The sequence below is a fragment of the Coloeus monedula genome (assembly GCF_965178545.1).
Source record: "Coloeus monedula genome assembly, chromosome: 39".
NCBI lineage: Eukaryota > Metazoa > Chordata > Aves > Passeriformes > Corvidae > Coloeus > Coloeus monedula.
The window spans coordinates 964556-990603 of NC_138819.1; the positions used below are offsets into that span (position 1 = coordinate 964556).

General features: G+C 66.2%; 1 protein-coding gene across 1 annotated transcript; it reads right to left on the reverse strand.

Annotated features, from left to right (window-relative positions):
• Positions 1 to 955: 955 nt before the first annotated feature.
• ATP2B3 (ATPase plasma membrane Ca2+ transporting 3) lies at positions 956 to 25501 on the reverse strand (the record flags this gene model as incomplete). Its single annotated transcript, XM_082300257.1, is given in 22 exon segments — positions 956 to 1007; positions 1054 to 1238; positions 1240 to 1272; positions 3875 to 4033; positions 5394 to 5501; positions 6281 to 6492; positions 7903 to 8116; positions 10530 to 10721; positions 11525 to 11631; positions 11725 to 11812; positions 12758 to 12943; positions 14034 to 14268; positions 16386 to 16627; positions 19012 to 19254; positions 20281 to 20495; positions 20717 to 20884; positions 20984 to 21025; positions 21240 to 21368; positions 21437 to 21562; positions 22709 to 22966; positions 24273 to 24470; positions 25351 to 25501. Coding segments are annotated over 22 exon segments (3543 nt in total).
• Between the last annotated feature and the right edge of the window lie 547 nt (positions 25502 to 26048).

Genomic DNA, 26048 nt, shown 5'->3' on the forward strand with positions numbered 1-26048 from the left:
CCACACCGAGCCCCCCCTCAACCCACACCGAGCCCCCCCCCAAAACCCCACCGAGCCCCCCCAATCACACCGAGCCCCCCCCAAAACCCACACCGAGCCCCCCCTCAAACCCACACCGAGCCCCCCCCCCCCAACACACCGAGCCCCCCCCCCAAACCACACCGAGCCCCCCCTCAAACCACACCGAGCCCCCCCTCAAACCACACCGAGCCCCCCCCTCAATCCACACCGAGCCCCCCCCAAACCCACACCGAGCCCCCCCCTCAATCCACACCGAGCCCCCCCAAACCCACACCGAGCCCCCCCTCAATCCACACCGAGCCCCCCCCAAACCCACACCGAGCCCCCTCAATCCACACCGAGCCCCCTCAAACCAACACCGAGCCCCCCCCCTCAGCCTCGGCCGTGTTTAATTCCCGCGGGGGGGGGGGTCCGGCCCCGTCCACGCCCCCCCCCCCCCCCAATAAATAATTACACCAATTAAACCCCAATAAATTAATTAATTAAAGCCCCCCCCACACAAACCCCCCGGCACCCCCAGAGCCCCCTCCCCCCCCCCAAATAAAACATGGCTTATGGGGGGCGGGGGTCCCCAATTGAGGGGGGGGGTTTTGGGAGGGGGTCCCCATTTTGGGGGGTCCCCAATTGAGGGAGTGGGGGGATTTTGGGGGGTCCCCAAATTGGGGGGGCGGGGGGTCGCAATTGAATGGGGGGGGGGGTTTGGAGGGGTCCCCAATTTGGGGGGGTCCCCAATTGAGGGCGGGGGATTTTGGGGGGGGGGTCCCAAATTTTGGGGAGGGTCCCCAATTGAATGGGGGGGATTTTGGGGGGGGCCCGAATTTTGGAGGGTCCCAATTGAGTGCGGGGGGATTTCGGGGGGGGGGGGTCCCTCGGTGGGGGGGGGGAGGAGGATTTTGGGGTGCCCCCCCCTCCCCTCCCCCCCCCCCCCCCCCGTTCAGAGCGAGGTCTCGAGGCTGTGGAGGCGCCCGGGGGGGGGGCAGAAGGTGCTGGGGGGGGGAGGGGCGTGGGGGGGGGCCCGGTGGTTGTTGTTGCGGTTCGGGGGGGCCCCCCCCGGCACGGGGGGGGCGGATGGGGGGGGCCTCGCTCTCGGCGTCGGTGTCGTCGATCAGGGGGATGTCCCTGGTGTCCCCAAAAATCAGCTCGGCGTGGGGGGGCACCCCGAAAGGACCCCCCCCCACCAGGGCAGGCTCGGCTCGGGGCAGGGGGGCGGACCCCCCCCAAATTGCTGCGGAAGGCGCGGACCACCCGCATCTGGAGGGGGGGGGGGAGGAGGGGAATTGAGGGGGGGCACCCCAAAAATGGGATGAGGGGATCCCCCCAACCCTGTCAGGAGACCCCAGATTAACCCCCCCACTATGAGACCCTCCCCAATCAAAAGGTGCCCCCACAGACACCCCCCCCGCGAGGACCCCCAGGTACCCCAAAATCTCCCATCAAAAAAAAACCCAACCCCCAATTTCCCTCTCCAAAAAAATCCCCAAACCTCCAATTTCCCCCCAAAAAAGATCCCAAAACTCCCAATTTCTCCCCCAAAAAAATCCCAAAACCCCCAATTTCTCCCCCACCGTAAAGATCCCAAAACCCCCAATTTCTCCCCCAATTACCCCCACCAAAAAAATCCCAAAATCCCCAATTTCTCCCCCAATTTCCCCCCCAAAAAATCCCAAAATCCCCAATTTCTCCCCAATTACCCCCACCAAAAAATCCCAAAACCCCTAATTTCTCCCAAAAAAATCCCAAAACCCCCAATTTCTCCCCCACCGTAAAGATCCCAAAACCCCCAATTTCTCCCCCCAATTTCCCCCCCCAAAAATCCCAAAATCCCCAATTTCCCCCCCCAAAAATCCCAAAACCCCCAATTTCTCCCCCAATTTCCCCCCCCAAAAAGATCCCAAAACCCCCAATTTCCCCCCCAAAAAGATCCCAAAACCCCCAATTTCTCCAATTTTCTCCCCCCCAAAAAGATCCCAAAATCCCCAATTTCCCCCCCAAAAAAGATCCCAAAACCCCCATTTTCCCCCCCAAAAAGATCCCAAAACCCCCAATTTCCCCCCCAAAAAGATCCCAAAACCCCCAATTTCTCCCCCAATTACCCCCGCCAAAAAAATCCCAAAACCCCTAATTTCTCCCCCAATTACCCCCACCAAAAAAATCCCAAAACCCTAATTTCTCCCCAAAAAAATCCCAAAACCCCCAATTTCTCCCCCAATTTCCCCCCCAAAAAGATCCCAAAACCCCCAATTTCTCCAATTTCTCCCCCCCCAAAAAGATCCCAAAATCCCCAATTTCCCCCCCAAAAAAGATCCCAAAACCCCCAATTTCCTCCAATTTCCCCCCCAAAAAATCCCAAAACCCCCAATTCCCCCCAAAAAAATCCCAAAACCCCCAATTCCCCCCCAAAAAATCCCAAAACCCCAATTTCCCCCCCAAAAAATCCCAAAACCCCAATTTCTCCAATTTCCCCCCCCAAAAAGATCCCAAAACCCCCAATTCCCCCCAAAAAATCCCAAAACCCCCAATTCCCCCCCAAAAAATCCCAAAACCCCCAATTTCCCCCCAAAAAGATCCCGAAACCCCCAATTTCCCCCCCAAAAAGATCCCGAAACCCCCAATTTCCCCCCCAAAAAGATCCCAAAACCCCCAATTTCCCCCCCAAAAAATCCCAAAACCCCCAATTCCCCCCCAAAAAAGATCCAAAACCCCCAATTTCTCCAATTTCTCCCCCCCCAAAAGATCCCAAACCCCCAATTTCCCCCCCAAAAAGATCCCAAAACCCCCAATTCCCCCCCAAAAAATCCCAAAACCCCCAATTCCCCCCCAAAAAATCCCAAAACCCCCAATTTCTCCAATTTCCCCCCCCAAAAAGATCCCAAAACCCCCAATTCCCCCCAAAAAATCCCAAAACCCCCAATTCCCCCCCAAAAAAGATCCCAAAACCCCCAATTTCCCCCCCAAAAAATCCCAAAACCCCCAATTTCCCCCCAAAAAAGATCCCAAAACCCCCAATTTCTCCAATTTCTCCCCCCCAAAAAAGATCCCAAAATCCCCAATTTCCCCCCCCAAAAAAATCCCAAACCCCCCAATTTCTCCCCAAAAAAAAAATCCCAAAACCCCCAATTTCTCCCCCAATTACCCCCGCCAAAAAAATCCCCAAACCCCCAATTTCTCCCCCACCGTAAAGATCCCAAAACCCCCAATTTCCCCCCCAAAAAATCCCAAAACCCCCAATTTCTCCCCAATTTCCCCCCCAAAAAGATCCCAAAACCCCCAATTTCTCCAATTTCTCCCCCCCAAAAAAGATCCCAAAACCCCCAATTCCCCCCCAAAAAAGATCCCAAAATCCCCAATTTCCCCCCCAAAAAATCCCAAACCCCCCAATTTCTCCCCAAAAAAAAATCCCAAAACCCCAATTTCTCCCCCAATTACCCCCGCCAAAAAAATCCCAAAACCCCAATTTCTCCCCCAATTACCCCCACCAAAAAAATCCCAAAACCCTAATTTCTCCCCAAAAAAATCCCAAAACCCCCAATTTCTCCCCCACCGTAAAGATCCCAAAACCCCCAATTTCCCCCCCAAAAAATCCCAAAACCCCCAATTTCCCCCCAAAAAAGATCCCAAAACCCCCAATTTCTCCAATTTCTCCCCCCCCAAAAAGATCCCAAAACCCCCAATTTCCCCCCCAAAAAATCCCAAAACCCCCATTTCCCCCCCAAAAAATACCCAAACCCCCAATTTCTCCCCGAATTCTCCCCCCAGAAATTCCCAGATTTTGGGGGTTTCCCCCCAAATTTCGGGCTAAAAAAGGGGAATTTTGGGGGGAGGGGGGTTCATTTGGGGGGGGGGGGGGTCCCACCTGGGTCTGGATGCGGCTCAAGCCCCTGACCCACAGGACCTTCCCCCGGCGCAGCTCGGCCGCGTCCAGCTCGTCGTGGTCATCGGGCTCCGAGCCCTCGGGCCACTGCCCCCCCGAGGGGCCGGGGCACTGCGGCCCCCCCGGGACACACACCAGGACCTGGGGGGGCACCCAAGGGTGCCCAGGGGACAGGGAATGGGGTCACTGGGGTCACTGGGGTCACTGGGGTCATCGTGGTCATCGGGCTCCCAGCCCTCCGGCCACTGCCCCCCCGAGGGCACCCCAGGTCCTGTGGGGACAGTGGGGTCCCCGTGGGTCCCCGTGGGTCCCTGTGGGTCAGGGGTCCCCGGGCAGGGGTCCCATGGCTCTGGGGGGTTTCTGTGGGTCCCTGGGTGGGGGTCCCATGGGTCAGGGGTTGTTCCCGTGGGTGGGGGTCTCCCGGGCGGGCGGGGCTCCCATGGCTCTGGGGGTTGTTCCCGTGGGTGGGGGTCCCTGGGTGGGGGTCCCATGGCTCTGGGGTTGTTCCCCTGGGTCTGGGGTCCCTGGGTGGGGGTCCCATGGCTCTGGGGGGTGTTCCCGTGGGTCTGGGGTCCCTGGGTGGGGGTCCCATGGGTCAGGGGTGTTCCCGTGGGTGGGGGTCCCTGGGTGGGGCTCCCATGGCTCTGGGGGTTGTTCCCGTGGGTCAGGGGTCCCTGGGTGGGGCTCCCATGGCTCTGGGGTTGTTCCCGTGGGTGGGGGTCCCTGGGTGGGGGTCCCATGGCTCTGGGGGGGGTTTCTATGGGTCTGGGGTCCCTGGGTGGGGGTCCCATGGCTCTGGGGTTGTTCCCGTGGGTCAGGGGTCCCTGAGTGGGGCTCCCATGGCTCTGGGGGTGTTCCCGTGGGTGGGGGTCCCTGGGCGGGGCTCCCATGGCTCTGGGGTTGTTCCCCTGGGTCTGGGGTCCCTGGGTGGGGGTCCCATGGCTCTGGGGGGTGTTCCCGTGGGTCTGGGGTCCCTGGGTGGGGCTCCCATGGCTCTGGGGGTGTTCCCGTTAGTCTGGGGTCCCTGGGTGGGGGTCCCATGGCTCTGGGGTTGTTCCCGTGGGTGGGGGTCCCTGAGTGGGGCTCCCATGGCTCTGGGGGGTGTTCCCGTGGGTCTGGGGTCCCTGGGTGGGGCTCCCATGGCTCTGGGGGGTGTTCCCGTGGGTCTGGGGTCCCTGGGTGGGGGTTCCATGGCTCTGGGGTTGTTCCCGTGGGTGGGGGTCCCTGGGTGGGGGTCCCATGGCTCTGGGGGGGGTTTCTATGGGTCAGGGGTCCCTGGGTGGGGGTCCCATGGCTCTGGGGGGTGTTCCCGTGGGTCTGGGGTCCTTGGGCGGGGCTCCCATGGCTCTGGGGGGTGTTCCCGTGGGTCTGGGGTCCCTGGGTGGGGGTCCCATGGCTCTGGGGTTGTTCCCGTGGGTCTGGGGTCCCTGGGTGGGGGTCCCATGGCTCTGGGGGTGTTCCCGTGGGTCTGGGGTCCCCGGGCGGGCGGGGGTCTCGGTACCTGTCCCCAGACGAGCTCCCCCAGCCCCACGAAGAGGCACCAGAGCCACTGCTCGGCGCTGAGGGGGGAGCAGCTGAACGGCTTCCCCCCGAACTGCACGATCAGCACCTGGGGGGCACGGGGGGTCACGGGGGGGTCACGGGGGTCCCACACCCCTCCCCCCCGGCCCCCTCTGTGTCCCCTCATGTCCCTACAACGTCCCCGAGGGTCTCCAAGGGTCCCCTCCGTGTTCGGGGGGCCCTGGGGGGGGGGGGGGGGGGGGTCCCCGAGCCTCCCCCGCGGCCCGAAATCCCCGGGGACACCGAAGGGTCCCCACCCCGAGGTGTCGCAGCGCCCGTCCCCCCCCTCGCCGGGTCCCCACGCGTGTCCCTGTGTCCCCCCGTGTCCCCCCGTGTCCCCCCGTGTGTCCTTGTGTCCCCCCCATGTCCCCCCCGTGTCCCCGTGGGTCCCTCCCCACCCCAAACCTCCCACTCTGAGGTGTCCCCACCATATCGGGGTGTGTCCCCCGTGTCCCCCACATGTCCCTGTGTGCCACACCCGTGTCCCCCCGTGTCCCCCGTGTCCCCCACATGTCCCTGTGTGTCACACCCGTGTCCCCTGTGTCCCTTACGAGTGTCCCCCACATCCCCCGTGTCCCCCATGTCCTCGGTGTCCCTGTGTCCCTCACGTGTCCCCCGCGTCCCCCGCATCCCCCCCGTGTCCCCCGCATCCCCCGCGTCCCCCCCGTGTCCCCCCCGTGTCCCCCCCATCCCCCGCGTCCCCCCCGTGTCCCCCGCATCCCCCACATCCCCCGCATCCCCCCCACATCCCCCACATCCCCCGCATCCTCCCCGTGTCCCCCACATCCCCCGCATCCCCCGCGTCCCCCGCATCCCCCGTGTCGCCACCTGCACGCCGAAGGTGCCGAGGACGATGGCGCAGAAGATGGGGTTGCCGCAGACGCCCTCGAAGACGTTCCTCTCGCCGTGCAGCTTGCGCGCGTTGAGCTCGTTGAAGAGCTGCATCAGCACGAAGGTGTTGAAGATGATGGTGAAGTGCTCCGAGGGCGGCGCGTGCAGCGGGGCAGAGCGGCCGCTGTCGATGTCGAACAGCACCTCCCCTGCGGGGACACGGACACGCGTGGGGACACCCGGGGGGACACGCGGGGGACACTCGTGAGGACACCCGGGGGACACTCCTGGGGACATTCATGGGGACACCCGGGGGGGACACCCGTGGGACACCCGGGGGGACACTCGTGGGGACACGGACACTCGTGGGGACACCCGGGGGACACTCATGGGGACACCCGTGGGGACACGGACACTCGTGGGGACACCCGGGGGACACTCATGGGGACACTCATGGGGACACCCGTGGGGACACTCGTGGGGACACTCCTGGGGACATGGGGACACCCATGGGGACACTCCTGGGGACACTCCTGGGGACACTCATGGAGACACCCGGGGGGAGATTCCTGGGGACAACTGTGGGGACACCCATGGGGACACTCCTGGGGACACTACTGGGGACATGGGGACAGGGGTGCCCCCCACCCACAGGATGGACCCCTCTCGGCGATGTCCCCACGCCGTGCCCGGTGCCCGGCACTGACCGGCGAAGAGCAGGGTGAAGATGACCAGCAGCTGGTAGGCGGCGTGGCCCAGGATGTCCCACCATGTCCCACCACGTCCCCACGTCCCACCATGTCCCACCGTGTCCCCACGTCCCACCATGTCCCACCACGTCCCACCAGGTCCCCATGTCCCCATGTCCCCACATCCCACCATGTCCCCATATCCCACCACGTCCCACCGCGTCCCACCGCATCCCACCACGTCCCCATGTCCCCATGTCCCCATGTCCCCGTATCCCCACGTCCCACCATGTCCCCATATCCCACCACGTCCCACCACGTCCCCATGTCCCCACGTCCCACCACATCCCCATGTGCCACCACGTCCCACCACATCCCCATGTCCCCATGTCCCCACGTCCCACCACATCCCCCGTGTCCCCCCACAGCTCCCCCCCACCCACAGGATGGACCCCTCTCGGCGATGTCCCCACGCCGTGCCCGGTGCCCGGCACTGACCGGCGAAGAGCAGGGTGAAGATGACCAGCAGCTGGTAGGCGGCGTGGCCCAGGATGTCCCACCATGTCCCACCACGTCCCCACATCCCACCATGTCCCACCACATCCCACCAGGTCCCCATGTCCCCATGTCCCCACATCCCACCATGTCCCCATATCCCACCACGTCCCACCACGTCCCCATGTCCCCATGTCCCCATGTCCCCGTATCCCCACGTCCCACCATGTCCCCATATCCCACCACGTCCCACCACATCCCCATGTCCCCACGTCCCACCACATCCCCATGTGCCACCACGTCCCACCACATCCCCATGTCCCCATGTCCCCATGTCCCACCACATCCCCCGTGTCCCCCCACAGCTCCCCCCCACCCACAGGATGGACCCCTCTCGGCGATGTCCCCACGCCGTGCCCGGTGCCCGGCACTGACCGGCGAAGAGCAGGGTGAAGATGACCAGCAGCTGGTAGGCGGCGTGGCCCAGGATGTTGCGCAGCATGGTGCCGGACACCAGCGGGTGGTCGCGGCCGTAGGGGCGGCGCAGCAGCAGCGCCTCCGTGGGCGGCTCCGTGGCCAGCGCCAGCGAGGCCAAGGTGTCCATGATGAGGTTCACCCACAGCATCTGCACCGCCTTCAGCGGAGAGTCCTGCCAGGGGCACGGGCGGCACAGGTGGGCACAGGTGGGCAGGAGACTGTGGGCTCAGGTGGGCACAGGTGGGCACAGGTGGGTTCAGGTGGGCACAGGTGGGCTCAGGTGGGCAGCGAGAGGCTCAGGGGGCTGGGAGAGGTGGGTTCAGGTGGGCTCAGGTGGGCTCAGGTGGGGACAGGTGGGCACAGGTGGGGACAGGTGGGGACAGGTGGGGACAGGTGGGCAGTGGGAGGCTCAGGGGGCTGGGAGAGGTGGGCTCAGGTGGGCACTGGGAGGCTCAGGTGGGCAGTGGGAGGCTCAGGTGGGCTGGGAGAGGTGGGCTCAGGTGGGCTCAGGTGGGCACTGGGAGGCTCAGGTGGGCACTGGGAGGCTCAGGGGGCTGGGGACAGTGGATACAGGGGGCCTCAGGGTGATTCAGGTGGGCAGTGGGAGGCTCAGGGGGCTGGGGGAGGTGGGCACAAGTGGGCACAGGTGGGCTCAGTTGGACTCAGGTGGGCACAGGTGGGCAGTGGGAGGCTCAGGTAAGCACAGGTGGGCACAGGCAGGCTCAGGTGAGCACAGGTGAGCTCAGGTGAGCACAGGTGGGCACAGATGGGCTCAGGTGGGCACAGGTGGGCAGTGGGAGGCTCAGGTAAGCACAGGTGGGCACAGGCAGGCTCAGGTGAGCACAGGTGAGCTCAGGTGAGCACAGGTGGGCACAGATGGGCTCAGGTGGGCACAGGTGGGCAGTGGGAGGCTCAGGTAAGCACAGGTGGGCACAGGCAGGCTCAGGTGAGCACAGGTGAGCTCAGGTGAGCACAGGTGGGCACAGATGGGCTCAGGTGGGCACAGGTGGGCAGTGGGAGGCTCAGGTAAGCACAGGTGGGCACAGGCAGGCTCAGGTGAGCACAGGTGAGCTCAGGTGAGCACAGGTGGGCACAGATGGGCTCAGGTGGGCACAGGTGGGCAGTGGGAGGCTCAGGTAAGCACAGGTGGGCACAGATGGGCTCAGGTGGGCACAGGTGAGCTCAGGTGAGCACAGGTGGGCACAGATGGGCTCAGGTGGGCACAGGTGGGCAGTGGGAGGCTCAGGTAAGCACAGGTGAGCACAGATGGACTCAGGTGGGCACAGGTGAGCACAGGTGAGCTCAGGTGAGCTCAGGTGAGCACAGATGGGCTCAGGTGGGCACAGGTGAGCTCAGGTGAGCACAGGTGGGCACAGATGGGCTCAGGTGGGCACAGGTGGGCACAGGTGGGCAGTGGGAGGCTCAGGTAAGCACAGGTGAGCACAGATGGACTCAGGTGGGCACAGGTGAGCACAGGTGAGCTCAGGTGAGCACAGGTGAGCACAGATGGGCTCAGGTGGGCACAGGTGAGCTCAGCCGGGCAGGCGACAATGGGCACACATTCCCCCCACCGTGTCCCCGTGCCCAGGTGAATCCCACCGTGTCCCCGTGCCCAGGTGAATCCCACCATGCCCCCGTGCCCAGGTGAATCCCGCCTTGTCCCCGTGCCCAGGTGAATCCCGCCGTGTCCCCGTGCCCAGGTGAATCCCGCCTTGTCCCCCGTGCCCAGGTGAATCCCACCGTGTCCCCGTGCCCAGGTGAATCCCGCCGTGTCCCCGTGCCCAGGTGAATCCCGCCGTGTCCCCGTGCCCAGGTGAATCCCGCCGTGTCCCCCGTGCCCAGGTGAATCCCGCCGTGTCCCCGTGCCCAGGTGAATCCCGCCGTGTCCCCCGTGCCCAGGTGAATCCCGCCGTGTCCCCGTGCCCAGGTGAATCCCGCCGTGTCCCCCCGTGCCCAGGTGAATCCCGCCTTGTCCCCGTGCCCAGGTGAATCCCGCTGTGTCCCTGTGCCCAGGTGAATCCCACCGTGTCCCCCCTGCCCAGGTGAATCCCACCGTGTCCCCCCTGCCCAGGTGAATCCCGCCGTGTCCCCGTGCCCAGGTGAATCCCGCCTTGTCCCCGTGCCCAGGTGAATCCCGCTGTGTCCCCATGCCCAGGTGAATCCCACCGTGTCCCCGTGCCCAGGTGAATCCCGCTGTGTCCTCCCTGCCCAGGTGAATCCCGCTGTGTCCCCATGCCCAGGTGAATCCCGCCGTGTCCCCCGTGCCCAGGTGAATCCCGCCGTGTCCCCGTGCCCAGGTGAATCCCGCCTTGTCCCCCGTGCCCAGGTGAATCCCGCCGTGTCCCCGTGCCCAGGTGAATCCCACCGTGTCCCCCCGTGCCCAGGTGAATCCCACCATGCCCCCGTGCCCAGGTGAATCCCACCATGTCCCCGTGCCCAGGTGAATCCCGCCGTGTCCCCGTGCCCAGGTGAATCCCGCCGTGTCCCCCGTGCCCAGGTGAATCCCGCCATGTCCCCCCGTGCCCAGGTGAATCCCACCATGTCCCCCGTGCCCAGGTGGGTGCCCCGCGCAGGTGCCCGCTCACCTGGGTGATGCAGGCGCCGGTGAAGGCCACGATGACGGCCACCACGTTGACGGTGAGCTGGAACTGCAGGAACTTGGCGATGCTGTCGTAGACGTTGCGGCCCCACATGACGGCCTTGACGATGCTCGAGAAGTTGTCGTCTGTCAGGATGATGTCCGAGGCCTCCTTGGCCACGTCCGTGCCCGCGATGCCCTTGGGGACACGGACAGGTGACCCCCCAGGTGACCCCAAGTGACCTCCAGGTGACCCCCAGGTGACCCCAGGGATGGGACAGGGGTCCCCAAGGTGACCGTGGGTGGTTCGGGGGGTCCCCAAGGTGACCGCAGGGATGGGAAGGGGTCCCCGATTTGGGGAGGGGGCTCAGATCTTGGGGGTCCCAATCTGGGGAGGGGTCTCAGGGACCCCAAACTGAGGAGGGATCTCAGGGTCCTAATCTGGGGAGGGGTCCCGAGGGTCCCAATTTTGGGAGGCTTCTTGGGGTCCTGATTTGGGGAGGGGTCACGGGGTTCCCGATTCGGGGAGGGGTCTCAGGGACCCCAAACTGAGGAGGGATCTCGGGGTGCCGATTTGGGGAGGGGTCCTGGGGGTCCCATTTTAGGGAGAGGATCTCAGGGTCCCAATTTGGGGACAGGAATCTCAGGACGCCGATTTGGGGAGGGGTCCCAGGGACCCCAAACTGAGGAGGGATCTCGGGGTCATGATTTGGGGAAGGGGAATCTCAGGGTCCCAGTTTGGGGAGGGGAATCTCAGGGTCCCAGTTTGGGGAGGGGTCGCAGGGGTCCCATTTTAGGAAGAGGATCTCAGGGTGCCGATTTGGGGAGGGGTCCCGGGGGTCCCGATTTGGGGAGGGGAATCTCAGGGTGCCGATTTGGGGAGGGGTCCCGGGGGTCCCGATTTGGGGAGGGGAATCTCAGGGTGCCGATTTGGGGAGGTGTCCCGGCGGTCCCGATTTGGGGAGGGGTCCCGGGGGTCCCGATGTGGGGAGGGGGCGGTACCATGGCGAATCCCACGTCGGCCTTTTTGAGGGCGGGGCCGTCGTTGGTGCCATCGCCGGTGACAGCCACGACCTGGCGCTGCTCCCCGATGGTGCTGTCGATGATTCCTGGGGGCGGCGGGAGGGGGAGGGGGCTGAGGACCCTCCGGCAGAGCCCCCCCGAGACCCCCGGGACCCCCGGGACCCCCCCCGCGCTCCCACCTTTGACCAAGGTGTGTTTGTCGGTGGGCGATGACCGCGCCAGGACCCTCAGCTTGGGCCACACCTTGTCCAGGCGCTCCTGCTCCACCTGGGGGGGTTGGGGGGCGGGGGGGGGGGGGTTGAGACCCCCAGGGATCCCCCCCCGGACCCCTCGAGACCCCCAGTGCCCCCCGACCCCCCCCAGGGATCCCAAATGTCCCCCACGGACCCCCCCAGACCACCCCCCACACCTTGTCCGGGTGCTCCTGCTCCTCGTGGGGGGGGGTGAGTGAGACCCCCAGTGTCCCCATTCCCGCTCCCAGTGATCCCAATCCCTCTCCCAGTCCATCCCAGTGCCCCCCAGTGTCCCCATTCCCGCTCCCAGTGATCCCAATCCCCCTCCCAGTCCATCCCAGTGCCCCCCAGTGTCCCCATTCCCGCTCCCAGTGATCCCAATCCCTCTCCCAGTGCCTCCCAGTGGCCCCCAGTGCCCTCCAGTGTCCCCATTCCCACTCCCAGTGACTCAACCCCCCCCCAGTCCCTCCCAGTGCCCCCCAGTGTCCCCATTCCCACTCCCAGTGATTCCAATCCCGCTCCCAGTCCCTCCCAGTGCCTCCCAGTGTCCCCCAGTGTCCCCATTCCCGCTCCCAGTGATCCCAATCTCTCTCCCAGTCCATCCCAGTGCCCCCCAGTGCCCCATTCCCGCTCCCAGTGATCCCAATCCCTCTCCCAGTGCCTCCCAGTGGCCCCCAGTGCCCTCCAGTGTCCCCATTCCCGCTCCCAGTGATCCCAATCCCTCTCCCAGTCCATCCCAGTGCCCCCCAGTGCCCCATTCCCGCTCCCAGTGATCCCAATCCCTCTCCCAGTGCCTCCCAGTGGCCCCCAGTGCCCTCCAGTGTCCCCATTCCCACTCCCAGTGACTCAACCCCCCCCCCAGTCCCTCCCAGTGCCCCCCAGTGTCCCCATTCCCGCTCCCAGTGATTCCAATCCCGCTCCCAGTCCCTCCCAGTCCCTCCCAGTGCCTCCCAGTCCCTCCCAGTGCCCCCAGTGCCACCTCGCCGCGGTCGTTGCGGATGCGCCGGTTGAAGTCCTTCCCCTCGAGGCAGAGCCAGTCCCCGCCCCCCCCCGCGGGGAGGATCCCGCACTTGGCCGCGATGGCTCGCGCCGTGTCCAGGTTGTCGCCGGTCACCATCCGCACCGTGATCCCCGCGCGCTGGCACTTCCGGATGGCCTCGGGCACCTGCCACACGCACCTGTCCCCGTCCTGCCCCCGGTGTCCCCGCAGTGTCCCCGTCCCCCCCGCGATGTCCCCACACCGTCCCCGTCCTGTTCCCGGTGTCCCCCGCGTGTCCCCGTCCTGCCCCCGTCCTGTCCCCGCGTGTCCCCGCGTGTCCCCATCCTGTCCCCGCGTGTCCCCATCCTGTCCCCGCGTGTCCCCGTGCCCCCCGCGATGTTCCCACACCGTCCCCGTCCCCCCCGCAGTGTCCCCCGCGTGTCCCCGTCCCGTCCCCGCTGTCCCCCACACCGTCCCCGTCCTGGCCCCGTCCTGGCCCCGGTGTCCCCGTCCTGTTCCCGGTGTCCCCGTCCTGTTCCCGGTGTCCCCGCGTGTCTCCACCCCCCCCCCCCAGCTGTCCCTGCGTGCCCAGCGTGTCCCTGTCCCTCACCGATGTCCCACCCGTGTCCCTGTGTCCCACCCGTGTCCCTGTGTCCCACCCGTGTCCCTGTGTCCCACCCGTGTCCCTGTGTCCCTCACACGGCCCCGTGGCCTCCCCGTGGCCCCCCCGCCGCATTTCAGGGCACACGTCCCCCACCCCCCGTCCCCTCCACGTCGCCGCCGTGTCCCCCACGTCCTCCCGTGTCCCACCCCCTCCGTGTCCCCCTTTGCCCCCCACGTCCCCCCCTTCCCGCTGTATCCCTCCCATGTCCCCCTGATGTCCCCCCATGTCCCCCCCGTCCCCTCCTTGTCCCCCGGATCTCCCCCCTGTCCCCTTTCCCCCGCCCCCCGATGTCCCCCCCGTCCTCCATGTCCCCCTGTCCCCATGTCCCCCCTGTCCCCCATGTCCCCCCTGTCCCCCATGTCCCCCCATGTCCCCCGATATCCCCCATGCCCTCCCCCCCGTCCCCATGTCCCCGATGCCCCCCCCGTCCCCATGCCCCCCCATGTCCCCCCATGTCCCCCCATGTCCCCATGCCCCCCCATGCCCTCCCCCCCGTCCCCATGCCCCCCCCATGCCCCCCCACGTCCCCCATGCCCCCCCATGCCCCCCATGCCCCCCCATGTCCCCCCCATGTCCCCATATCCCCCCCATGCCCCCCCCCCGCCCCCCCACCTCGGGCCGCACGGGGTCCTCGATGCCCACGATGGCGATGCACGTCAGGTCGCCAACCACGGCGGCCTCGTCGTCCCAGGGGGGCTCGGGCCGGGGGGGGAAATCGCGGAAGGCGAGGACGAGGGTCCGCAGCCCCCCCGCCGCCATCGGCTCCACCACGCGCCGCACCAGCTCCTCCCGCTCCGGCCCCCCCAGCGCCCGCGGGACCCCCCCGGCGTCCAGGAGGGAGCTGCACCTGGGGGAGGGGGGCACCGGGGGTCGGGGGGGGCACCGGGGGGTCAGGGGAGGGGGGCTTGGGGGGCAACAAGGAGTCGGGGGGGTCAGGGGGGTCCCCGCAGGGTCCAGGAGGGAGCTGCACCTGGGGGGGAGGGGATCCAGGAGGGTCGGGGGAGGGGGGTCTGGGGGCGTGGGGAGAGGGTTATGGGACACCCCCTGCGTCCAGGTGTGCCCAGGTGTGTGCCCAGGTGTGTGCCCAGGTGTGCCCAGGTGTGTGCCCAGGTGTGCCCAGGTGTGCCCCCCTCACCTGTGCAGCACCATCTCGGCCGCTCCCTTGCACAGCAGCCGGTACCCGCCCTGGCACGGCCCCAGGTGTGCCCAGGTGTGTGCCCAGGTGTGTGCCCAGGTGTGTGCCCAGGTGTGTGCCCAGGTGTGTGCCCAGATGTGCCCAGGTGTGTGCCCAGGTGTGCCCAGGTGTGTCCCAGGTGTGTGCCCAGCTGTCCCCAGGTGTGTCCCCAGGTGTGTCCCCAGGTGTGTGCCCAGGTGTGTGCCCAGCTGTGCCCAGGTGTGTGCCCAGGTGTGTCCCAGGTGTGTGCCCAGGTGTGTCCCAGGTGTGTCCCAGGTGTGTCCCAGGTGTGCCCAGGTGTGTCCCAGGTGTGTGCCCAGCTGTCCCCAGGTGTGTCCCCAGGTGTGTCCCCAGGTGTGTGCCCAGGTGTGTGCCCAGCTGTGCCCAGGTGTGTGCCCAGGTGTGTCCCAGGTGTGTCCCAGGTGTGCCCAGGTGTGCCCAGGTGTGTCCCAGGTGTGTCCCCAGGTGTGTCCCCAGGTGTGCCCAGGTGTGTGCCCAGGTGTGCCCAGGTGTGTCCCCAGGTGTGTCCCCAGCTGTCCCCAGGTGTGTGCCCAGGTGTGCCCAGGTGTGTCCCAGGTGTGTCCCCAGGTGTGTCCCCAGGTGTGCCCAGGTGTGTGCCCAGGTGTGCCCAGGTGTGCCCCCCCCTCACCTGCACAGCACCATCTCGGCCGCCCCCTTGCACAGCAGCCGGTACCCGCCCTGGCGCGGCCCCAGGTGTGCCCAGGTGTGTCCCCAGGTGTGTGCCCAGGTGTGTCCCCAGGTGTGTGCCCAGGTGTGCCCAGGTGTGTGCCCAGGTGTGTGCCCAGCTGTGCCCAGGTGTGTGCCCAGGTGTGTCCCAGGTGTGTCCCAGGTGTGTCCCAGGTGTGTCCCCAGGTGTGTCCCCAGCTGTCCCCAGGTGTGTGCCCAGGTGTGCCCAGGTGTGTCCCAGGTGTGTCCCCAGGTGTGTCCCCAGGTGTGCCCAGGTGTGTGCCCAGGTGTGCCCAGGTGTGCCCCCCCTCACCTGCACAGCACCATCTCGGCCGCCCCCTTGCACAGCAGCCGGTACCCGCCCTGGCGCGGCCCCAGGTGTGCCCAGGTGTGTGCCCAGGTGTGCCCAGGTGTGTCCCCAGGTGTGTGCCCAGCTGTCCCCAGGTGTGTGCCCAGATGTGCCCAGGTGTGTGCCCAGGTGTGCCCAGGTGTGTCCCAGGTGTGTGCCCAGCTGTCCCCAGGTGTGTCCCCAGGTGTGTGCCCAGCTGTGTGCCCAGCTGTCCCCAGGTGTGTCCCCAGGTGTGTCCCCAGGTGTGTGCCCAGGTGTGTGCCCAGCTGTGCCCAGGTGTGTGCCCAGGTGTGCCCAGGTGTCCCCAGCTGTCCCCACCTGTGTGCCCAGCTGTCCCCAGGTGTGTGCCCAGGTGTGTCCCAGGTGTGTCCCCAGCTGTCCCCAGGTGTCCCCAGGTGTGTCCCCAGGTGTGTGCCCAGGTGTGTCCCCAGCTGTCCCCAGGTGTTTCCCCAGATGTGTGCCCAGGTGCGCCCAGGTGTGCCCAGGTGTCCCCAGCTGTCCCCACCTGTGTGCCCAGCTGTCCCCAGGTGTGTGCCCAGGTGTGCCCAGGTGTGTGTCCAGGTGTGCCCAGGTGTGCCCCCCTCACCTGCGCAGCACCATCTCGGCCGCCCCCTTGCACAGCAGCCGGTACCCGCCCTGGCGCGGCCCCAGGTGTGCCCAGGTGTGTGCCCAGGTGTGTGCCCAGCTGTCCCCAGCTGTGTGCCCAGGTGTGCCCAGGTGTCCCCAGGTGTGTGCCCAGGTGTGCCCCCCTCACCTGCGCAGCACCATCTCGGCCGCCCCCTTGCACAGCAGCCGGTAGCCGCCGCCGGCCTGGCGGGTCACGGTGCTCATGGATTTGCGCTCCGAGTTGAAGGTGAACACCTTGACCAGGTGCTCCTCGGGCACCTGCGCCCGCTCGGCCTCGGGGTCGCGGCCCAGGGACAGCGCCAGCCCCAGCAGGGCACACTCGGTCTTGTTGCCCACGTGGCGAGGGAGACCCCCGGGGGCTTCGGGGGGCTGGGGGGGAGGGGCGGGGGGCAGGTGAGGGGGGGAGGGGGGCACCCAAAGGGGGCACAGAGACCCCCCCCCCCCGTTAGTGTCACACCAGGGCTCAGGAGACCCCCAAGGCCCCCCCGTCACCACCCCTGGAACCCCCCCAAGACCCCCCCAAAATTCCCCCAAAACACCCCCCAGACCCCTCCCAGTGCTCCCAGTGCTCCCAGTCACCCTCACCAGTATCTTGCTGGTGCAGGCGCTGTTGATGACGATGGCCTGGGTCTGTGACCCCCCCAAAAACCCCCCTAAAAATTCCCTAAACCCCCCCAAAAGCCCCCAAAATTCCCCCAAAACACCCCCCAGACACCCCCCCAGTGCTCCCAGTGCTCCCAGTGCTCCCAGTCACCCTCACCAGTATCTTGCTGGTGCAGGCGCTGTTGATGGCGATGGCCTGAGCCCGTGACCCCCCCCCAAAATGCCCTAAACCCCCCCAAAACCCCCCAAAATTCCCCCAAAACACCCCCCAGACACCCCCCCAGTGCTCCCAGTGCTCCCAGTGCTCCCAGTCACCCTCACCAGTATCTTGCTGGTGCAGGCGCTGTTGATGGCGATGGCCTGGGTCTGTGACCCCCCCAAAACCCCCCCTAAAAATGCCCTAAACCCCCCCAAAAGCCCCCAAAATTCCCCCAAAACACCCCCCAGACACCCCCCCAGTGCTCCCAGTGCTCCCAGTGCTCCCAGTCACCCTCACCAGTATCTTGCTGGTGCAGGCGCTGTTGATGGCGATGGCCTGGGTCTGTGACCCCCCCAAAAACCCCCCTAAAAATGCCCTAAACCCCCCCAAAAGCCCCCAAAATTCCCCCAAAACACCCCCCAGACACCCCCCCAGTGCTCCCAGTGCTCCCAGTGCTCCCAGTCACCCTCACCAGTATCTTGCTGGTGCAGGCGCTGTTGATGGCGATGGCCTGGGTCTGTGACCCCCCCAAAAACCCCCCTAAAAATGCCCTAAACCCCCCCAAAACCCCCCAAATCTCCCCCAAATCCACCCCCCCCAAACCCTCCCAGTGCTCCCAGTGCTCCCAGTGCTCCCAGTCACCCTCACCAGTATCTTGCTGGTGCAGGCGCTGTTGATGGCAATGGCCTGGGTCTGTGACCCCCCCAAAAACCCCCCTAAAAATGCCCTAAACCCCCCCAAAAGCCCCCCAAAATTCCCCCAAAACACCCCCCAGACACCCCCCCAGTGCTCCCAGTGCTCCCAGTGCTCCCAGTCACCCTCACCAGTATCTTGCTGGTGCAGGCGCTGTTGATGGCAATGGCCTGAGCCCGTGACCCCCCCCCAAAACACCCTAAACGCCCCCAAAACCCCCCAAAATTCCCCCAAAACACCCCCTAGACCCCTCCCAGTGCTCCCAGTGCTCCCAGTCACCCTCACCAGTATCTTGCTGGTGCAGGCGCTGTTGATGGCAATGGCCTGGGTCTGTGAGCCCCCCAAAAACCCCCCTAAAAATGCCCTAAACCCCCCCAAAAGCCCCCAAAATTCCCCCAATCCCCCCCCCCAAACCCTCCCAGTGCTCCCAGTGCTCCCAGTCACCCTCACCAGTATCTTGCTGGTGTAGGCGCTGTTGATGACGATGGCCTGGCCCCGTGACCCCCCCCCAAAACACCCTAAACCCCCCCAAAACCCCCCAAATCTCCCCCCAATCCCCCCCCCCCCAAACCCTCCCAGTGCTCCCAGTGCTCCCAGTCACCCTCACCAGTATCTTGCTGGTGCAGGCGCTGTTGATGGCGATGGCCTGGGTCTGTGACCCCCCCAAAAACCCCCCTAAAAATGCCCTAAACCCCCCCAAAAGCCCCCAAAATTCCCCCAAAACACCCCCCAGACACCCCCCCAGTGCTCCCAGTGCTCCCAGTGCTCCCAGTCACCCTCACCAGTATCTTGCTGGTGCAGGCGCTGTTGATGGCAATGGCCTGAGCCCGTGACCCCCCCCCCAAAACACCCTAAACGCCCCCAAAACCCCCCAAAATTCCCCCAAAACACCCCCTAGACCCCTCCCAGTGCTCCCAGTGCTCCCAGTCACCCTCACCAGTATCTTGCTGGTGCAGGCGCTGTTGATGGCAATGGCCTGGGTCTGTGACCCCCCCAAAAACCCCCCTAAAAATGCCCTAAACCCCCCCAAAAGCCCCCAAATCTCCCCCAATCCCCCCCCCCCAACCCTCCCAGTGCTCCCAGTGCTCCCAGTCACCCTCACCAGTATCTTGCTGGTGCAGGCGCTGTTGATGGCGATGGCCTGGGTCTGTGACCCCCCCAAAAACCCCCCTAAAAATGCCCTAAACCCCCCCAAAAGCCCCCAAAATTCCCCCAAAACACCCCCCAGACCCCTCCCAGTGCTCCCAGTCACCCTCACCAGTATCTTGCTGGTGTAGGCGCTGTTGATGGCGATGGCCTGGGCCAGCAGGTCCAGCGTGGGGGGGGCCAGGGCCGCGGGGGGCGGGGGGTGGCAGAAGTGGGACCCCCCCACGAAGGCCTGGACCACGGTCATGCGGTTGGTGGTCAGCGTGCCCGTCTTGTCCGAGCAGATGGCCGTGGCGTTGCCCATGGTCTCGCAGGCGTCCAGGTGCCGCACCAGGTTGTTGTCCTTCATCATTTTCTGGGGTAAAACCAGGGGAATTTGGGAAAAACTGGGCGGAATGGGGAAAAACTGGGGGGGAAATGGAAAAAATGGGAGGGGGAAATGGGGGGAATGATGGGGGGAAATGGGGAAAAACGGGAGCAGGTTGTTGTCCTTCATCGTTTTCTGGGGTGAAACCAGGGGAATTTGGGAAAAAGTGGGGGAGAAATGGGGAAAAAATGGGGGGAAATGGGGGAAAAATGGGGGAGGAATGGAAAAAATGGGGGGATAAATGGGGGAGAATGGGGAAAAACTGGGGGGAAATGGGGAAAAAAGGGGGGAAATGGGGGGATAAATGGGGGGGAATGGGGAAAAACTGGGGGGAAATGGGGAAAAATGGGGGGAAATGGGAAAAAATGGGGGGGAAATGGAAAAAATGGGGGGATAAATGGGGGGAAATGGGGAAAAACTGGGGGGAAATGGGGAAAAAATGGGGGGAAATGGGAAAAATGGGGGGGAAATGGAAAAAATGGGGGGATAAATGGGGGGGAATGGGGAAAAACTGGGGGGAAATGGGGAAAAATGGGGGGAATGGGGAAAAACTGGGGGGAAATGGGGAAAAATGGGGGGAATGGGGAGAAATGAAAAAACTGGGGGGAAATGGGGAAAAAATGGGGGGAAATGGGAGCAATGAGGAAAAATGGGAGTAGGGTGTGGTCTCACGTCATTTTCTGGGGGGAAATTGTGGGAAAATGAGAAAAAATGGGAAAAAAATGGGGAAAAATGGGGAAAAATGGGGAAAAATGGGGAAAAATGGGGAAAAACGGGGGGAAATGGGAGCAGGTTGTTGTCCATCATTTTCTGGGGGGGAAACCAGGAGAAAACGGGAAAAAAACGGGGGGGAAATGGGGGGGGAAAAAGGGGGCGGGACGGGGGAGAAGGGGGATGGGGACATGGAGGGACACAAAGGAGCCCCAAGGATGGATGGACAGCTGGACACAGAGGGACACGGAGGGACAGAGGAACCCCTGAGGACAGACAGACGGACAGACAGCTGGCCCCCACCTTGACGGAGTAGGCCAGCGAGATGGTGACGGCCAGCGGGAGCCCCTCGGGCACGGCCACCACCAGCACGGTGACGCCGATGATGAAGAACTTGACCCAGTACTGGACATAGACCGGGGCACACTCGGCCACCCACGGCCGGCCCTGCACCACGAAGGTGTCGATGACGAAGTAGAGCACGAGGATGATGACGGTGATGGCCGACATGGCCAGCCCTGCGCGGGGACAGCCTCAGGACACGGCCCCGGGGGGTTTTGGGGACCCCCAACCCCCTCCCACCCCAATCTGTGGGGTCAGTTGGGTCAGTTTGGCCTGGAGCGCCGGTTTGTCCGTCCTGGGGACACGTCCCCACCCCATCCGTGGTGTCCCTGCGTGTCACCCACCCCCCAAGGTCCCCAAACCGCCTGTCCCCTCCTCTGGGGACCCCAGACCCCACCTGCCTTCCCGATCTGCACGGCCAGCTGGGTCAGCTTGGCCTGGAGCACGGACTTCTCCTTCTTGGGGCCACCTCGGGGCCGCGTCCCCGGCCCGTCCGCGGTGTCCCCTCCCTCGGCGCTCTTCAGCGGCTGCATCTCCATGGCCACCGCCCCGTCCTGCCTCTTGCCTGGGGACAGCGGGGACGTGGCAGGCCACGGGGGCGGGGGGTGGGGGTGGGACAAGGACGGGGGGGCTCTGGGGTTGTCCCCACCCGACCCCAAAGCACCTTTGGGTTGCGGAGTGTCCACGGCGCCGTCCTGGGGCTTCCCTGTGGGACAGAGGGAGGGCGGTGGTGGTGGGGACACCCCGGGATGGGACCTGGGCGGGGGGGGGGACAGGGGGGACCCCCGGGAGTGGCGGTGGCAGCGGTGGCACCCCCGGGGACAGGGAGGGGAGGGGGATGTTGGGGGGACGCGGGGACAGAAGGTGCCAGAGCCCGCGGGGCCACCGGGCACCCCCGGTGCCAGCCGGCGCCGTGTCACCTTTCCTGTCCCTCCTGTCGTCCTCGTCGTCCCCCGCGGCGCCCAGCAGGGCGAAGATGATGCCGCTCTGCGAGTTCACCCCCACGGCCGTCACCACCATCCTGCCCGAGCCCTCCATCACGTGGGTGCCTGGCGGGGACACCGCGGGTCACGGCAGGGTCCCCTCGGTGGCCCCGGGGTCCCCGAACTCGCCTCACCCGAGAGCAGCAGCGGGTCCTTGTCCAGGGACTTGCGGACGTGGTCACTCTCCCCGGTCAGGGCGCTCTCGTCGATCTTGAGGTCGTTGCCCTGGATCAGGACCCCGTCGGCCGGCAGGAGGTCACCTGGGGGGGGGGGGACAGGGCCACCGAGGTGTCACCGGGGAGTTTGGGGGTGTCCCAGGGTGTCCCCGGACCGGGCATCGGGGCTGTGTCACCGCGGTGTCACCGGGGAGTTTGGGGGTGTCCCAGGGTGTCCCCGGACCGGGCATCGGGGCTGTGTCACCGCGGTGTCACCAGAACTTTGTGCTGTGTCCTGGTGTGGACCCAGACCAGGGGTCAGGGCTGTGTCACCGTGGTGTGACCAGGACCTTGTGGTGTGTCCTGGAGTGACCACAGACCCTGTGATGTCCCCTGATGTGCCCTGGTGTCCCCTGGGGTGTCCATGGACCGGGCATCGGGGCTGTGTGACTGCGGTGTCACCGGGGACCCCACGGTGTGTCCTGGTGTCCCCGGACCGGGCACTGGGGCTGTGCCACCGCAGTGACCGGGGACCCCCAGTGCGTCACCCCAGGGTGCGGGACACGGGCATGGCGGGACGGGGACACGTGGGACAAGAGGATTGCGCTGGGATGGGGACATGGGGGGACACGGACATGGGGTGGCATCAGGATGGGGATGTGGGGGCACAGGGACGTGAGGCACGGGGGACAGCAGTGGGATGGGGACAGAGGGTGGCACTGCCATGGGGACAGGGGACGACATCAGGATGGGGATGGGGACAAGGGGACAGGGGATGGCATTGGGATGGGGATGGGGACACGGGGATGGGAACACGGGGATGGCATCGGGATGGGGACAAGGGGATGGCATCGGGATGGGGATGGGGACACGGGGATGGCATCGGGATGGGGACAAGGGGATGGGAACACGGGGATGGCATCGGGATGGGGACACGGGGATGGCATCGGGATGGGGATGGGGACACGGGGATGGCATCGGGATGGGCGCACAAGGATGGGGACGGGGGATGGCAGCGAGGTGGGGACAAGGATGGTGACACAGGGGTGGGGACACGGGGATGGCATCGGGATGGGGATAACGACACAAGGACGGGGACAGGGGATGGTGGCACAAGGACGGGGACAGGAACGGCATCGGGACGGGGACGGGGACAGCGGGACGCGGCACAGGGGACGGCAGTGGGATGGGGACAGGGGACACCGCCACCCCCAGCACTCCCACAGCCGCTCTGTCCCCTCGGCCACTCACCGTACTTGACCTGCACCACGTCCCCCACCACCAGGTCGGCCACGGGCACCTGTGCCAGGTGTCCCCCGCGCAGGACGGCCACGCGCTGCTCGCGCTCCAGGCGGCTCTGCAGCCCCCGGAACTGCCGCTCCTTGCTCCAGTCGTTGGACGCCGTCACCAGCACCACGCAGGCCACCGACAGCAGGATGGCCGCGCCCTCGATCCAGCCCGCCTCCGCCTCGCCCTCGTCCTCCGCGCCCCCCGACGCCTGCCCGCACGCTGGGGACACCGCGGGGACACGGTGACACACGTGGGGACACACGTGGGGACACACGGGCGGACGGCAGGACGGCCGCGCCCTCGATCCAGCCCGGCTCCGCCTCCTCCTCCTCATCCCCCGCAACGCTGGGGACACTCGGGGACACGTGGGGACAGCGGTGCCACACGCGGGGACACGGCCAGAGGGTGTGGGGGACACTGGGGATGGGGATTTGGGGACAGGGGACACGGCCAGGGGGTGTAGGGGACACTGGGGATGGGGATTTGGGGACAGGGGACACGGCCAGGGGGACAGGGGGACACTGGGGATGGGGATTTGGGGACAGGGGACACGGCCAGGGGGTGTAGGGGACACTGGAGATGGGGATTTGGGGACAGGGGACACGGCCAGGGGGTGTAGGGGACATGGGGATGGGGATTTGGGGACAGGGGACACGGCCAGGGGGTGTAGGGGACATGGGGATGGGGATTTGGGGACAGGGGACACGGCCAGGGGGTGTAGGGGACACTGGGGATGGGGATTTGGGGACAGGGGACACGGCCAGGGGGTGTAGGGGACACTGGGGATGGGGATTTGGGGACAGGGGACACGGCCAGGGGGTGTAGGGGACACTGGGGATGGGGATTTGGGGACAGGGGACACGGCCAGGGGGTGTAGGGGACACTGGGGATGGGGATTTGGGGACAGGGGACACGGCCAGGGGGTGTAGGGGACACTGGGGATGGGGATTTGGGGACAGGGGACACGGCCAGGGGGACAGGGGGACACCGGGGATGGGGATTTGGGGACAGGGGACACGGCCAGGGGGTGTGGGGGACACTGGGGATGGGGATTTGGGGACAGGGGACACGGCCAGGGGGTGTGGGGGACACTGGGGATGGGGATTTGGGGACAGGGGACACGGCCAGGGGGTGTAGGGGACACTGGGGATGGGGATTTGGGGACAGGGGACACGGCCAGGGGGTGTAGGGGACATGGGGATGGGGATTTGGGGACACGGGGACACGGCCAGGGGGTGTAGGGGACATGGGGATGGGGATTTGGGGACAGGGGACACGGCCAGGGGGTGTAGGGGACACTGGAGATGGGGATTTGGGGACAGGGGACACGGCCAGGGGGTGTAGGGGACACTGGGGATGCGGGGATGGGGCTATGGGGGCAGGGTATCACCTGTGGGGACATGGGGAGGGGGATCTGGGGACACGGCCAGGGGGACAGGGGGACACGAGGATCAGGATTTGGGGACACGGGGGTGGCACTGGGAGGGGGACACGGGGACCCAGGATTTGGGGACAGGGGTGTCACCTTCATCGGCGGCGCCGGGGGGGGCGTAGAAGGACAGCCCGAGGGACACGAGCGCGGCCACCTCGAGGATGACCAGGGTGACGTCCTGCAGGGCCTCCCACACCAGCGCCGCGAAGCTCTTGGGGCGCCGTGGGGGGATCCAGTTCCGGCCGAACGTCCGGCGGCGCCGCTCCAGCTCCGGGGGACCCTCCGACAGCCCTGGGGACACCCCTGTCACCCCCCAGCCACCCTGGGGACACCCCTGTCACCTCTACAGCCACCCTGGGGACACCCCTGTCACTGCCACGGCCACCCTGGGGACACCCCTGTCACCCCACAGCCACCCTGGGGTCCCTCCGACAGCCCTGGGGACACCCCTGTCACCCCCCAGCCACCCTGGGGACACCCCTGTCACTGCCACGGCCACCCTGGGGACACCCCTGTCACCCCCCACCCACCCTGGGGACACCCCTGTCACCTCTACAGCCACCCTGGGGACACCCCTGTCACCCCCCAGCCACCCCAGGGACCCCCGGGTCACCCACGGACCCCTCTGGACTGGGGGTCTTGGGACGGGTCTGGGGGTCTGGGGGTGTCCCGGTGGTTTTTGGGGGGGTCCCAGGTGGTCCCGGGAGGAGGTTCCCAGGGGACTGAAGGGGTCTGGGGGATCAGGGAGGAGGTCCCAGGGGGGTCCTGGGGGTTTGGGGGGGGTTCTGGGGGTTTTGGGGAGGTTCTGGAGGTTTTGGGGGGGTTCCGGGGGTCCCGGGGCGGTTCCCAAGAGTTTCCAGGGGGCTGAGTGGGTCTGGGGGTGATTCCGGGGGTTTGGGGGGGGGGGGGTGCCAAGGGTTTTCAGGGGAATGAGAGGGTCTGGGGGTGTCGGGGAGGCTCTGGGGGTGGTCCCAGTGGTTCGGGGGGGGGGGGGGGTCCCGGGTGGTTTTGGGGGGTTCTGGGGGTCCCGGCGAGGAGATTCCGGGGAGGTTCCCAGGGGAATGAGGGGTTCTGGGGGAGTCCCGGCGGTTTTGGGGGTCCGGGGGGGGTTTGGGGAGGTTTTGGGGGTCCGGGGGGATTTGAGGTGTCCCGGGGGGGTTGGGGGCGTTACCGTCGGTGGGGGAGGTGCGCAGGCGGCGGCAGAGCCCGGGGACCCCCCCCAGGTCCCGCTGCAGCCTCAGCAGCGCCTCGGCGCCCCGGAGCTCCATCAGCGCCCGCAGCTCCGGCAGCCCCAGCCCGAACCCCCCCCCGGCGTCCCCCATGGCGGCCTGGGGACAGGGGACAGCCATGGGGACAGGGGACAGCCATGGGGACAGCCATGGGGACAGGGCTGGGGACAGGGAACAGCCATGGGGACAGGGGACAGGGCTGGGGACAGCCATGGGGACAGGGGACAGCCATGGGGACAGCCATGGGGACAGGGCTGGGGACAGGGAACAGCCATGGGGACAGGGGACAGCCATGGGGACAGCCATGGGGACAGGGGACAGCCATGGGGACAGCCATGGGGACAGCCATGGGGACAGGGGACAGCCATGGGGACAGGGGACAGGGCTGGGGACAGCCATGGGGACAGGGGACAGCCATGGGGACAGCCATGGGGACAGGGCTGGGGACAGGGGACAGCCATGGGGACAGGGGACAGCCATGGGGACAGCCATGGGGACAGGGGACAGGGCTGGGGACAGCCATGGGGACAGGGGACAGCCATGGGGACAGCCATGGGGACAGGGCTGGGGGCAGGGGACAGCCATGGGGACAGGGATGGGGACAGGGGACAGCCATGGGGACACGGCTGGGGACAGGGCT